Raw genomic sequence first — 13358 nt, forward strand, 5'->3', positions numbered from 1 at the left:
TATTAAAAAAAATTGAGAATCAAAATGACAAAAAGAAATGATTGCAAGAATGTGCGCGCGCGTTTGATTGCTAAGGAACTTGAGCTCACAGTCCGGTAGGTGAACAGTCTGGTCGCGTTATCCCCACATAGTGTGGGTAAACCTAATTGGCCGATAGCGAAATAGAGAATGAGATCGATAGGAAGTAACATTAATAAATAGGAAGAATTATTCTTAAGGACCGAATTCACAAATCTTTTATTTCTAATGATCAGAACTCATTGTTCCACTTGTCAATTTTTATTAATTGTTTAAGTTGTAAATGGTATTAAGTATCTTTCTAGTTTTAAATCTAGGTTATATAAATGGTAAATACTCCTAATTTGACCTGTAAATTTGTGTAATGTGAATGATAAATTTGAGGGCTTTAAAGTAATTAACTTTTGAATTTGGTCGTGCTAATGCTGATACTTCGGAATATTTAAAATTTTTTTAGATAAAATATAGAGATCAAGAATAAATGACAGAGTCAAATGAAAATTTTGAAAATGTTATTTGAAAATATTATTGCTAGATGCCGTGGTGTAATCTTGGGATTGTGATAATAAATAATCTAAATGAATCTTCATCACTCACACACACACACACAGATATATATATATATATATATAAATGTACACGCACGCGCACTTAAATAAGCACGAGAAAGTCAAAAGCGAGTTTTATATGTATTTTTTTTCATTACGAATTATTTTACATTTTTGTTGTGCAAAAGAATTACAGAATATGTACCTGCCAGCCAGCTTCAATAGTGTTAAGATTTTTACTGTCAGCATCACTTATAACCCAAATTTGAGAGATACTATACTCATCCTTTTGAACAGCAGGCTGCCACACGCTCATAGTTGCTTTCCCCTCCATAATATTTTTCTCCTTTCACAAAAACTGAAGCATACTTTATCCTCCAAAACCATCAAAGAGTGAAATTAGAGAAAGATAGAGGGAAAAAGTTTAGCGGTGGGTCCACAATTCTACAGTGTGAGCTCAAAGAATCCTCGCACATACATGTTATATCCGTGTGATATAAGGCAAGTTCTTAATTACCAACTAAAGCAAATTTTGTTGGTCACTTACACCAAATTTCGTAGATATGTGGATTTGGGCTCTATATATATATATATATTGATAAGCTAAACAACCTAAAAAGCTTGTTTATATAGGTAGAGTGAGGGACAACATAAGTACCTCATGGCCACCTTGACCAGCAACATATGGACGAAGAGGGACAGTTTTGAGATTCTTCTTCCCCAATTGTTGGATAGAGCTTGCCCTCAGGATGTCCTCCTTTCTTGTTCTTCTTATAGGAATGGTTCTATTTGGGCAACTTCCAACTTGGTGCCATGGCTGAACAATTGGCTTTGACTTTGAAGACATTTTGCTTTCTATCTTTACTTCAGGTCGGAAAGTTCGCCTCATCTTCAATCAAATGAAAAATGATGAGTCGGCTTCAGAATATTCAGATTAATAAGAAGCGAAATTAAGGGTTGGAGGAATCTCAATAAAGTAATCTGGTTCACCTTAATTTTGTGATTTTTGAGTTTCGGGTGATCAAAAGCTGGTTGATTCTGTAACATCCAAATATATATATATAGATTTTAGTTTATTAAAATGAGATTAATTAATTATCATTGAAGCTAATCTTAATTACGAGTTAGACTACTAATTAATAAATAATAGTTAAATAATAATTAATATATATTTAAAATATATATAGATAAATATAATATATAAAAAATATATATATATTGACAGTGGGTGGCACGCGGCCACCCACTGTTTGTTTTGGGGGGGGGAATTAAATCCCCGGTGGGCAGTGACCCACCTGTTACAAAAAAAAAAAAAAAAAACTAACTAACTAAGTGTTTGACTAAGGGATCACGTGACCCCTTACTTTTGAATCATTTTTCCCCTTCTTCCGCCTCCCCGTCCAGTAGCCTCCCCTTTCTCCTTCGTGTCACTCTCTGGTCCGTGTCTTCGCCGCAACCGCGACAGTGAGTGGGCGTGAGAGGTAGTTTGAGTGTGTGAGAAAGGAAGAGCTCTACTTGGGTACATATAAGATAATTAGGTAAGCTATTTTTATCCTACTATTTTTATTTAGCTCATTCTTTTTATTTTCTAAGTTATGGCAGACTGAATATTTTTAGGGCTTGTTAGATTTTTAATTTTTAAGGCTTCTAATTTAGTATTAGGATATTAATAGAGCTTATGTGGTTAGAATAAGAGTTTTATGACTTAGATTTTAGTTGGATGGTTGATTTGAGGCAATGTAAATTAGGGATTGGTTGAAATGGTGATTTGTATTAATGATGATATTAATTTCAAAATTTATCTCTTAGTTGAGTTCATTTGAGGTTATATTGAGGATTCAATGCTTAAACTTTGAGGATTGTTGTTGAAATAGTAATGTTGATGATTCTTGGAGAGACTTTAAGTAGTGGAAGTTGGGTGTTTGGAGTAAATTGAAGAAAATATTGTAAGTTATTGATTCTAATGAATGGGAAATAATTAATGGAAGAAGGGAATAGGATTGTAATAATGATTGGAGACATAGATGGTACATGATTATTTTTCTAAGAGTTAAAGTAAACACTTTTTTGGAGACTTTTGGAGGATTTAAAGGAAATATTCTTATTAATGATGTGAATGAGAGAAATAGAGTTGGGAAGTATTAGGAATTGTCACTTTGAAGAATAGATGAATTATTATTTTTCTAAGGATAAATTTTTTTAGATAAGCCAATTATGAGGATTTAGTTAATAAACTATTTTAATGCTATATTAATTAGTCTTTTTATATTAATATATGTTTATAAACTTATTGTTGTAGAGTGAGCTTGGTTTGGGCTCTTGGGTCTTGAATCCTCCTACTCTTAGTTCTTGTGTCAAGAACTTGAAGTAACCACTTTCTAATTTACCTTGTATGCTTGTTGATGTGATTATAAGCATGTGTTGATATTATAAATGTTATCAATATGTGTTATGGTGATTTTTGTATGAAAAGTAATTTATATATATCTATATCAAGAGTTATGTTTTGTTAAATTTATTAGTTAAGTGGGCATGAATTATTTCATCTTATGAATATCTTATTGATGTTGAACAAATTTGATTATTGAATCTGAGAATACTTTATGGATATAAAATTGTGTGGAATTGGATGGTTGGATTGTGCTGTGTTGGTTGTGCTGAAATGTAGTTGTGGGAGGTTTGATTATTTATACCACGTGGTATAGCCGCCACTTGGCGCCCAGTGGTTGGCATTAACATTCTTAGGGCCCTCGGTATCACCATTCCTTTGGCCGGGTCAAGGGTCAGCCCAAGGGACTTGACACCTTTCCATATTCCAAGGAAAGGGAACCCATGGTCCGATATGAGCTCTGTAACTTTTGGCCGAGTTACACCTCATTATTGGAGAGCTTGGTGCAGTCTTGTAAAAGAGACGAATCCTATTATGTGTATAGCCCATGGGTTCTGTCAGAGGTTACAAGGAGGTTATAAGGATGGTTGATGAAGTTCTGTGCATGCAAGTTATTTTGAATTATTATGTATTGTTTTCTGTAAAGATGTTTAACTTATATGTTATTTGAAATTGTACTTTGCCCGCTTAGCTATCTTGTAATCACTCCCTGGATACTTGTTGAATTGGAATTGTGGTTACTGGGTCAATTTGACTCACCCCGTGGTTATTTAACATTTTTCAGGCGAGGGTTCAGGTGTTGGTCCCAAGGAGAAGGTGTCCGAGGCTTGAGTTTTCCTTTCCACTCTGTATAGCCTCTATTTTGATATACATGATTTGACTGATGTATATTGCCAAACTTTAGGGCCTTTTTGTTATACTTAACATGCGTTTAATTTTCCGCTGCATTCTAGACTTGAGTTATCGGGCGGAGTCCTTTTTGGATATAGGTGACTGTTATTTTGATTACGATTGTTATGGGCAGTGGTAGCAGTTATTTTGATGGACCTAAAATGCTCTAGTCCATTCATGATTGGTCTTAGTTATTTTTTGGGGTTTTAGAGATTCATGATGGGATTTGTTATGCACATCAAAAATCAAATGTTGATCCTTTCTTATTTGACTAACTATCTTTACTATCCTAGAACAGTAGCTACTACTCTGTTAAAGATTTGGTTTGTTATTGACCATGGTAGATTTCTATTTGATTAGGTTTGTCCTTCCTACCATGGTTAGCCTTTTAAAGTAATTATCCTTTTGAAAATGTTTATTTACCATGAATTTCAGGGGGTTATTACAGATTCAGGATTGAGACGCAGTCGATTATGTCTCCATCAGGACTCTGGTTTTAGCAAATATTATAAATTATAAATTTTCAACACAAAGGATCATAGATTTTAAAATCCTCAAATAATTTTCAAATTTTCAGTAAAACAAGGAAAAATAACCTGTTACCTGCTGATAAAAAACGTGAAGATGAATATACTGTCTATACATACCTTTATAGACTTGACGGCTGGTTTATTCAATTTCCTCAAAAGCTTATCAACCTCAAGCTTCTGACTAGAAGTAGCTTCCTGGCCATTGTTGACTGTGTCTTGACCTTCGTTCAGGTGTACAGACAACAAGAAGAAGCACAACACCACATTGGCCGGCCAAGTCTTCCCATTTCCTAATGTTGCTGCCATTGAAGATGAGAGATATGAAACAATCGACTATATGAAAATGCTCAAGTGGATGTTCAAAACTTGATGTTACGGAAATTTATGGGATGATTTGTACTATAAGAATCTGATGTTATTTTGTTGTGCTTGATTTTGTGGCAAGATTATCCTGAGAAATTGAATCCGGATGTAACAATGGCAACAAGACAGACAAAGAAAAATATTAATGCTGTAATCTATAAGATTCATTTACCCGGCTTGGTATAATATGGGGCCATGTTTCTTATTTCCCGGAAAAAAAGAAATACATGTATAATTTTTATTATATTCCCTTTTTCACTCTTAATTATGTTTCTTAATATGTTAGCCTTTCAACTAGTGTGGATCAATATGATGCAGAAATTTAAAAGAGTCATACTATTTATGATTGAAGCTTTTAGAGATTTAAATTTTTATGTTACAGATGTTGGTTCTTGCATACCAAATAATGATGAGTGTATGGGGCTCTTAACGTGAGATCCAATGCCCAATAATTGACCGCCTTTTGAATTCTACGATTTCTTTCTCTTATTAGTATAACTTGAAAATGAAAAATTTAAACTTTTTTCTTACCTTTGCTAAAAGAAGAAAAAAATCCATTATAAGAGGGGGGGGGGATATCTATATTAATTGATTACTTATCCTATGTTGTTGTTGTTTTTTTTTTAACGTTTTAGACTAAAAAGACAGATTCAACAATTTGCATTTTTTAATACTAAAAAAATTGCACAAAATATATTTTATCCAAACGGACCCTAATTCTAACTTTTCCTAGCGTTCTAACCTTTTTTCGGAGATTAATATGGGTGAAAATACTCTGTAACTGAGACAATGCATGAGTTCACAACGTTGCCATCACCATTCATCACCAACAATACATTCTAAAGTTATATTCAAACATAGTACTCCTCTGGTCCTTAATATAAGACCTAAGTGTTGAATTAATTTTGATCCTAAATATAAGACTTATTTCTCATATTTATTAATTTTATGAATACTCCCTCAACTATAATCAAGTAGAAAAGAGGGAAGGATATTAAGGAAGATAATTATGGTGTTTTAGAAAAAATATGTCATATTTCTTATAATTAACTAACTTACCTAATTTTAATCTAATCAAACTAGTTAAATAGGTCTTATATTAAAAATCAGAGGAGTTTAACAACATCTTGTTCGATCTATCAAAATATCTCAAAGATGATCCTGGGCAATTAGGGTTTCTCCCTGGACCACCATAATAGAAGTGGCTACCCCAAACATTATCAGAATAGCCAGGTTGGAGTACATTGTAGCAATTGGAACGGTCAGCGTAAGACACACGTTATTAGAAGTCACCATTTGGTTGTTACCATTAACAAATTTAATATCCTTGAAATAACTAGCTTTTCCCTGCAAAATGCCCACTTCCCATTTGTGTTGTTGTGTGTTGTCCATTAGTTCCTGAGTTTCCTACTTCACCTCCCCACTCTATCACTGTTGCACTGTCTGATAGACTTGAGAACAAAGAGGAAGGCCAATATCCCACAATTTGATCAGTGCCATATCGCATCCACCAGTCTCCATCGCCTTTATCCTGTTCATTAATTATCACAATTATTAATTACTATCTCTGTTTCAAATACAAGGCACTTTCTGAAAAGTTCTACATTTCAATATGTGAGGCATTTTACAAAATTCTGAGGAAAATAATATTCCATTTAGTCCTTGATATACGAGTTATTTGACTGATTTGAGTATATAAGAAAGTTGGATTAATTAATTAATTATAGCAAATATGACATGATCTCCATAAAATACCCTTGTGTAAACACTATATCACTATATCAGTTTATAAGTAAATTAGCTTGTAGAAAAATAATAAATATGAGAAACAAAATAAATTGAGGTCTTGTATTTAGAATCAAATTCAATCTCCAACCAGCTCTTATACATTAGGGAATGGATGGAGTATCTTTTTTATCTTGACTTTCAAGAGGAGTATATCAAAATTACTTGCTTCCTATTTAATACAAATAATTAATAATTGGCATTATGTAAAATGATATACCTTCCAGATGGTAATGGTGATTTGATACTGGGAATTAGTGTCATTGTATAGGGATAAGGGCATGATGCTGCTTCCCAAAGCTACTGCAGAGTAAACTTGAACAAAGCCAGAACAAAGAAGATCATAGCATCCCGTGTTCTTACTTGAATCACTCTGTCATATATACAGAGGTAAATGAGAGAAATTTCTAAGGACTAAGAAAAATATCTGAACTAACAAATCAAACATGTAGGGCTGTTATGAAAAGTTGAACTCACAGTTCAAAATGTAAAAAGCCTGGTGTGATTATCCCCATATAGCTGTGGATTCACCTAAATATCCAAATCAAAAATCGACAATTAACTACATAGATAAGTGCATAATAACTTCAAAAGATATTCAAGCATACAAAAGCATGAGAAGTCAAAAAAAAGTTTTATTTTATATGTCAGTATTTTCTTATTATTAATTTAATTATTTTTCTTCAATCTTCAGTTTAAAAATATAAAGAATACCTGCCAACCAGCTTCAATAACTTCGATATTTTCACGATCAGCATCACTTCCAACCCATGTTGCAGAGAGACTATATTCTTGGGATTGTTCAACATTAGGATTCCAAACGTTCATGGCTCCCTTGCCTCCATAATATTTATTTCCTTTAATAAATACCGAGGCACACTGGAAACTCCAAAAGCATCAAAGAAACAAGAAAAATACATCAAACAAAGCAAAACGAAACACAAAATCTAAAGCCTCTCTCATTTTGGGTGTGTGTGTGTGTGTATAGGGACAATACAAGTACGTACCCCGTATCCCCCTTGACCTCCACCATTTGGGGTTAAGGGTAGTACGACGTTCTTGAGATTCTTCTTCCCGAATTGTTGCATGGAGCTTGCTCTAAGTATGTCCTCTTCTCTTGTTCTTCTTATCGGAAGAGTACCCTCTGGACAACTTCCACTTTGGTGCATAGCTGAACGATTGGCTTTGATTTTGAAGATATTTCATTACTCACTTCAAGTATATTATCTTGTGGTTGAAAATTTGGCCTCATCTTCATTCAAACATGAAATCATCAATCGGATTGAGTTTTCTTTATCAAGAGTTTAAAGTTATATATATCTATATGAAGCAATCAAGCAAAGTGTTTCACCTTAATCTTGTGATTTTTGAGTTTCGGATGATTAAAAGGGGCTGATTTAGAATAGAGACACAATCGATAATATCTTCATCAGGACTCTGGATTAAGAAAAACAAATTGTTGACATAAACTACCATAAATACTAAAACTTACCAATAATTTTCTTCACTGTTTCAAACATAATGGGGATGAGAAACCAGGGATGAATTACATACCTTAATGGACTTAGCAGCTGGTTTATTCAACTTCTTCAAAAGTTTATCAACCTCAAGTTTATGACTATGACCGATAACTGTGTCTTGATCTGCTATTATCATCCGCACAGAAAACAAAAACAAGAAGAAGAAGAAGAACACCTTCTCTACCCAGCTGGTATTTTCGTTTCCTAATTTGTCTGCCATTGTTGGTGACAAATATCAAGCAAGAACCGTTTGTCAAATTTCTCAAGGGGATATACAAGACTTGATGACACTAATTTATAGGCTGATTTGTCCTGGTACATTGTGAAGTTATTTAATTTTATTGTCCTTTTATGACAAGATTTTCCCCGGGAAATGAACCTGGTGATTAACAACGATAACCAAAATAAAGACACTTTTTAATGTTTAAATCTGTGATATCCATGTACGCGGCAACCATACATAGTGTTGGCTTTCGTAAAAGAAAAGAATGAGATATATTACAATGTATGTAACAAATTGTCTTCCCCTTTGTGTAATCTTTCTTTCACTCTACGCATGTTTCTTCAATTGTATGTATTTTTCTTCCATGACCACTAAAGGAATCGTGTTTCCAACTTGTCTTTTATGTAAGTCTTCTTCAATAGTATGTATGCTTCTCCAGTGTTCTTAAAATTTTCTTCTATTAACATGTTTTCTGGAAACATTGTTTCACTATTTGGAAAAGTTCTATGTTTTCAGGAATCATATTCTGAAATTTTATATATACGTGTTTTCATTTAATGACAATTTCATCATTTCATCCTCATATCTATCTGCCCTAAAGGATATTATTGATCCTTAAAATGATTTTCAGGTCCTTTTATACAATAAATTTGCCGAGCAGATCCTTTTAAACAATTGTCTCAATTTTTTCAATGTTGAGTGGCGACAACTATTATATTTCAGAAATGTTTCAAAATTTAATAAAACATTTCTCACTCATTTAAAAAAAAGTGTTATTCTCTGATTCTCTCTCACTCTTAAATAATAACTTCAACTTGATCAAGGTAATTTTGAGAAGTTGTAAGAAAATTTTATATTTAACAAATTTTAACTAATTTCATTAATTTTAAGAAGTAGTCAACATGTCCTTTTATTTTTTTTAGCATAGGGAGTATCGTATTTATATAAAGAGTATGTACTGGTTAATATCATCTTTAGTATATAAAATTAGATCTTGTTTTGGTTTTAGTTCCCCTGAAATTCAACCTTGTTTTGATCCATCTAAAGATTTTTAGTTATGTTCCTAAAACATTGTTTTAAGTCCCTAAAACCTTAAAACCACTAGTTTCCCATTTCAAAGACCGTAACTAAAACAAAGTCAAATTTTATAGACTAAAGGTGATGTTATCTCCAAAAAAGAAATACATTTTGTCCCTTCCACGGCAAATTGAAGCACATGACATACATCGTCAAACACTAGATAACACTATATTGTACATGATTGATAACCTCTCGAAATTCCTACTAATTCGACTTGTTTTAGCACTCTTTAATGGATTTTGGAAGTTAATTGGCAGGATTTTCCTCTTAAAGTTAGAAAACATAATTTGTCAAAGTGAATTTTGATTTAGGCTAACCATTGGGAGATTATTGGTGCAAGGCTTCTATTCCTTGTGTAGGAAAGTGCAAGAGCTGAAAGATGATTACAAGGAGAAGGATTCAACTGAGTCTGGGTGATCAGGGTAGACCAAAGGCCCGGAGTGAGCAAGGAAGAGGGACCGGAAGCAGAAAAACAAAAAGGGGACCAACTGCCACGGCGCATGAAGACAACCACCATGACGGTTCCAACAGAGAAGATTGATGGCATTTGGTGTGATCCGCCACGGTGCCTGTCCCCATCCACCGCAGCGCCCAAGTTGTCTAAAGAAGATGCTATTCGGTGTAAGGCGTGTGGTGCCCAACCTTTCACCCAAAGTCCCATGCTATGTAATCCGCCAGGCGGATGACCAGATCCATCGCGGCGTCTGACCCCTTGCAACTGTGCATTTTGCACTATAACTTAAAAATTAGGGCATATACATAGGGGGACTAGTGATTTTTGATATACTTTGACCTTGGGGCTCATTTAGAGGCTTGCTCTACTAGGGTTTGGAGGTTTTGAAGCTTGGGAACATTGGGCTCGAAGTTACAAGAGATTGAAAGCTTCTTCCTCATTTTTTTCTTGGTTTTCTTCTTCTCCTCTTCTTTGTTTCTGCAATGGCTAGGAACTATCTTTATAGTTGTGGCTCTTTGCTAAACATGTGTAGCTAGAATAGTCATCCTAGGGTTATTTTGATCTATTGTATGAATTAAGACTTGTTTTAACTCTCTCTTTAGTGTTAATGATAATGTTTTGTTGTTTTTACCTTGAGCTTATTGCTTCCTTGTGACTGACCATCATTTGGATTGATTAGTTGATTGGTTGAAGCTTAAGAAAGTTAAATTAATCTTTGAACTTTGGTAAAAACACGCTAGACTGGAAATTTATCTTATTAAATGGAAGGCTTGTTGATAGAATAGAGATATATCTATTGATCTAGCATAGCCTAAAAAGGGGTTTTGGTTTTCAAAGCGCAACCTTTTCAAACAAATGCAAGAGATTGCTATGTTTTATTGAGATTGCAAAATTTGGTTTTGACTTGAGAAAGTTTAATCAATTATGTGAACCCTGGATTAACTAGACTTATTGTTAACTACTATTTGAGAAGTGATTAATCAAGTTTTAGGAAGTATATTAGTGAAAAATAACCCTGCTAGACCCTTATTTGTCTCAAAGTCAAGTTGAATTCACTTTGATTTAAATCTTTGTTTTTTTGATGTCATTTTGCAACTCTTTTACAACTTTTGCTTCACCTAACCTAACCAAGAACACAATTATATATGATTTTTAACTCATCTGGCCTTAGTCTCTGAGGGAAAGATATTTTTTATATTACTTGTGACCCCTCTGCTTGCGGTTAAGCTATTCAGTGAACAATGATATGATACAATGTCACACCAAACACTACATACATAGCGTTATTAAAATTGTATCTCTGGCCAATCTTATTCTATGAGCTTATATACGAGGCCTTGGATACAATATCCATCCCATGGATGAGGTCTTAACTATATATAGTACTAGTGATAAGGCTACGGAGTTCAATCCATGCAGGCCAGTAGAACTCCCTTATTTCCTTGACATAGATGGATGGATTTAGACTTTTCAAAGTCCCTCATGTTTAAATTGGGCAATTTGAGTTTCTTCTAGGGCCACCGTAGGAGAAGCGGACATCACCGTTAATGACAGGTTTAAGGTCAATGGGTTTGCTAGCAAAAACCTTAAAGTTATCAAGAGTGACCAGAGTATTGTTCTCATTAACAATGGAAAGTAGTTGTTCAAAATAGCCAGTCTTCTTATAACCTTCCTTGGAGAAATAACCACTTCCCATTTCTGTTGTGGTGTCTCCTCTTAGATTTCCTGTTTAATACTCCTCCAGTCCTTAATATAGCACCTAATTATTAAGTTAATTTTGGTCCTAAATATAAGATTTATTTCTCATATTTATCAATTGTTCCTAAATTATTCCTGTGAATAGTCTCTCAACCATAAGTAAGTGAGAAAGGAAGGATATTAAGAAAGATGATTATGATGTTTTGGAAAAACATATCATATTTCTTATAATCAACTAACTTACTTAGCTTCCTTAATCTAATCAAATTAGTTAAATAGGTCTTATATTAAGGATCGAGGAGTACTTCACCTCCCCACTGTACTATTGTTGCACTCTCTGACTAACGATCGAGCATAGAAGTTGGCCAGTACCCCATATTTATATCCTGAGCCCTCAACGACCAGTTTCCACTTCTTGGATCCTGGTCATTGTTATTATTAATATTGTTATCATGTTCATCAGTTTACAAAAATATAAATTAATTTGTAGTATCACTAAAATTTAGATATAAACAATTTAAAATTTCACTGAATATGTGTAAATTGAGAGAAATCCTCAGAATTACACATGTAAACTTCGTTTGGATGGGGAGAAAAATAGAATGGAGAGAACTATCAAGAGGAAAAACTTCCGAAAATATTATTGTTCTTGGAAGTTTTCTTTCGTAGTATTCTCTCCTTCCTATTTTCCTCTTCATCATCATTCTTTAAAGTTTATTTAGGATAACCTCCTTCCCAAGAAAAAATTGAAGGTACCTTCCAAATAAGGAGGGAGATGTCATACTGAGTACCACCATAGATAGATAATGGTTGGATGGTGGCTCCCAGTGCCACTGTATTGGAAACTTGAACAAAGCCAGAGCAATGTAGATTATAACAGCCAGTACGTCCATATGAATAACTCTGTTGGATGCGGAAAAAAAAAACACATGGTAAAGAAACAATAACAATAAAGAATGATTTCAAGAAACGAGAAATTATTGGGTTGATAAGAAATTTGAACTTACTGTCCAATACGCATAAAATCTTGGTTTATCATCCCCATATAACAGTGGATTGACCTAATTTTCCAAAATAATTCAAGAAACAGTGAACCCTGGGGTTAGTTAGATAGACACAGAAAGTAATATTTGTTGGAGAAATGAATGTGACGTGAAAGAAACTGCAGAATTGCCTGCCAACCAGCTTCGACACTCTCGACATTATCATTATCATCTTGATTTATAACCCAAATTTGAGAGAGACTATATTCACTGTGTTGCTAAACATGTGTCCTCCAAACGTTTATGGTTGCCTTGGCTCCATAATATTTATCTTTCTTCACTTCTGTTGTGGCATACTGGGGCCACCCAAACCATCAAAGCATCAAGAAAAGTATATCTCATATGCAAATCACACAAACAATGCAAGCTTCTTTACGGGAATTGTAATATACGTATATATATTTAATGTCTTTGAGAACACTCAAAAGATCTTTACCGCTGCAACAAAAAACTATTACTTCCTTTGGTTCTTGACATTAGAGCCACTCAACTAATTTGGATAAATCAAGAAAGTTGAATAAGTTAATTAATTATAACAAATATGACCTGATCTCTATAAAATATCCCTATGTAACATTTTATTACTTTATAAGTTAGATAAATTAATTTGGAGAAAAAATGATAACTAGAAAGACAAAATAGTTTGAAGTCTTATATTTAGTATTAAAATCCAACACCATTAGCCAGTGCTTATACACAAGGCAAGGTTTCTTAATTAGCAAACATCAAACAATATAAGGTTTTCCACGACATGCACATTAAATATTTTACTGTTCCAACATTTCCAATATTATCATAAAGTACCTCATGGTTGCT

The 13358-nt window shown here is 33.6% G+C and overlaps 2 protein-coding genes across 2 annotated transcripts; both read right to left on the bottom strand.

Moving 5' to 3' along the window:
• Positions 1-771: 771 nt before the first annotated feature.
• LOC114734417 (uncharacterized) lies at positions 772-4682 on the bottom strand (the record flags this gene model as incomplete). The annotated part of the gene is made up of 3 exons (XM_028922053.1): positions 4494-4682; positions 1225-1455; positions 772-912 (listed from the first exon to the last, which is right to left on the bottom strand). Coding segments are annotated over exons 1-3 (561 nt in total), but the record flags the coding sequence as incomplete, so codon positions are not given.
• Positions 4683-6075: 1393 nt separating this feature from the next.
• Positions 6076-8264, bottom strand: LOC114734416 (uncharacterized). The gene is made up of 4 exons (XM_028922052.1): positions 8079-8264; positions 7239-7403; positions 6745-6897; positions 6076-6270 (listed from the first exon to the last, which is right to left on the bottom strand). The coding sequence occupies exons 1-4, from the start codon at positions 8262-8264 to the stop codon at positions 6076-6078; spliced, it is 699 nt and encodes a 232-aa protein (XP_028777885.1).
• Between the last annotated feature and the right edge of the window lie 5094 nt (positions 8265-13358).

Source organism: Neltuma alba, unplaced genomic scaffold (assembly GCF_004799145.2).
Source record: "Neltuma alba isolate B1F8T4 unplaced genomic scaffold, ASM479914v2 tig00013093_pilon, whole genome shotgun sequence".
NCBI lineage: Eukaryota > Viridiplantae > Streptophyta > Magnoliopsida > Fabales > Fabaceae > Neltuma > Neltuma alba.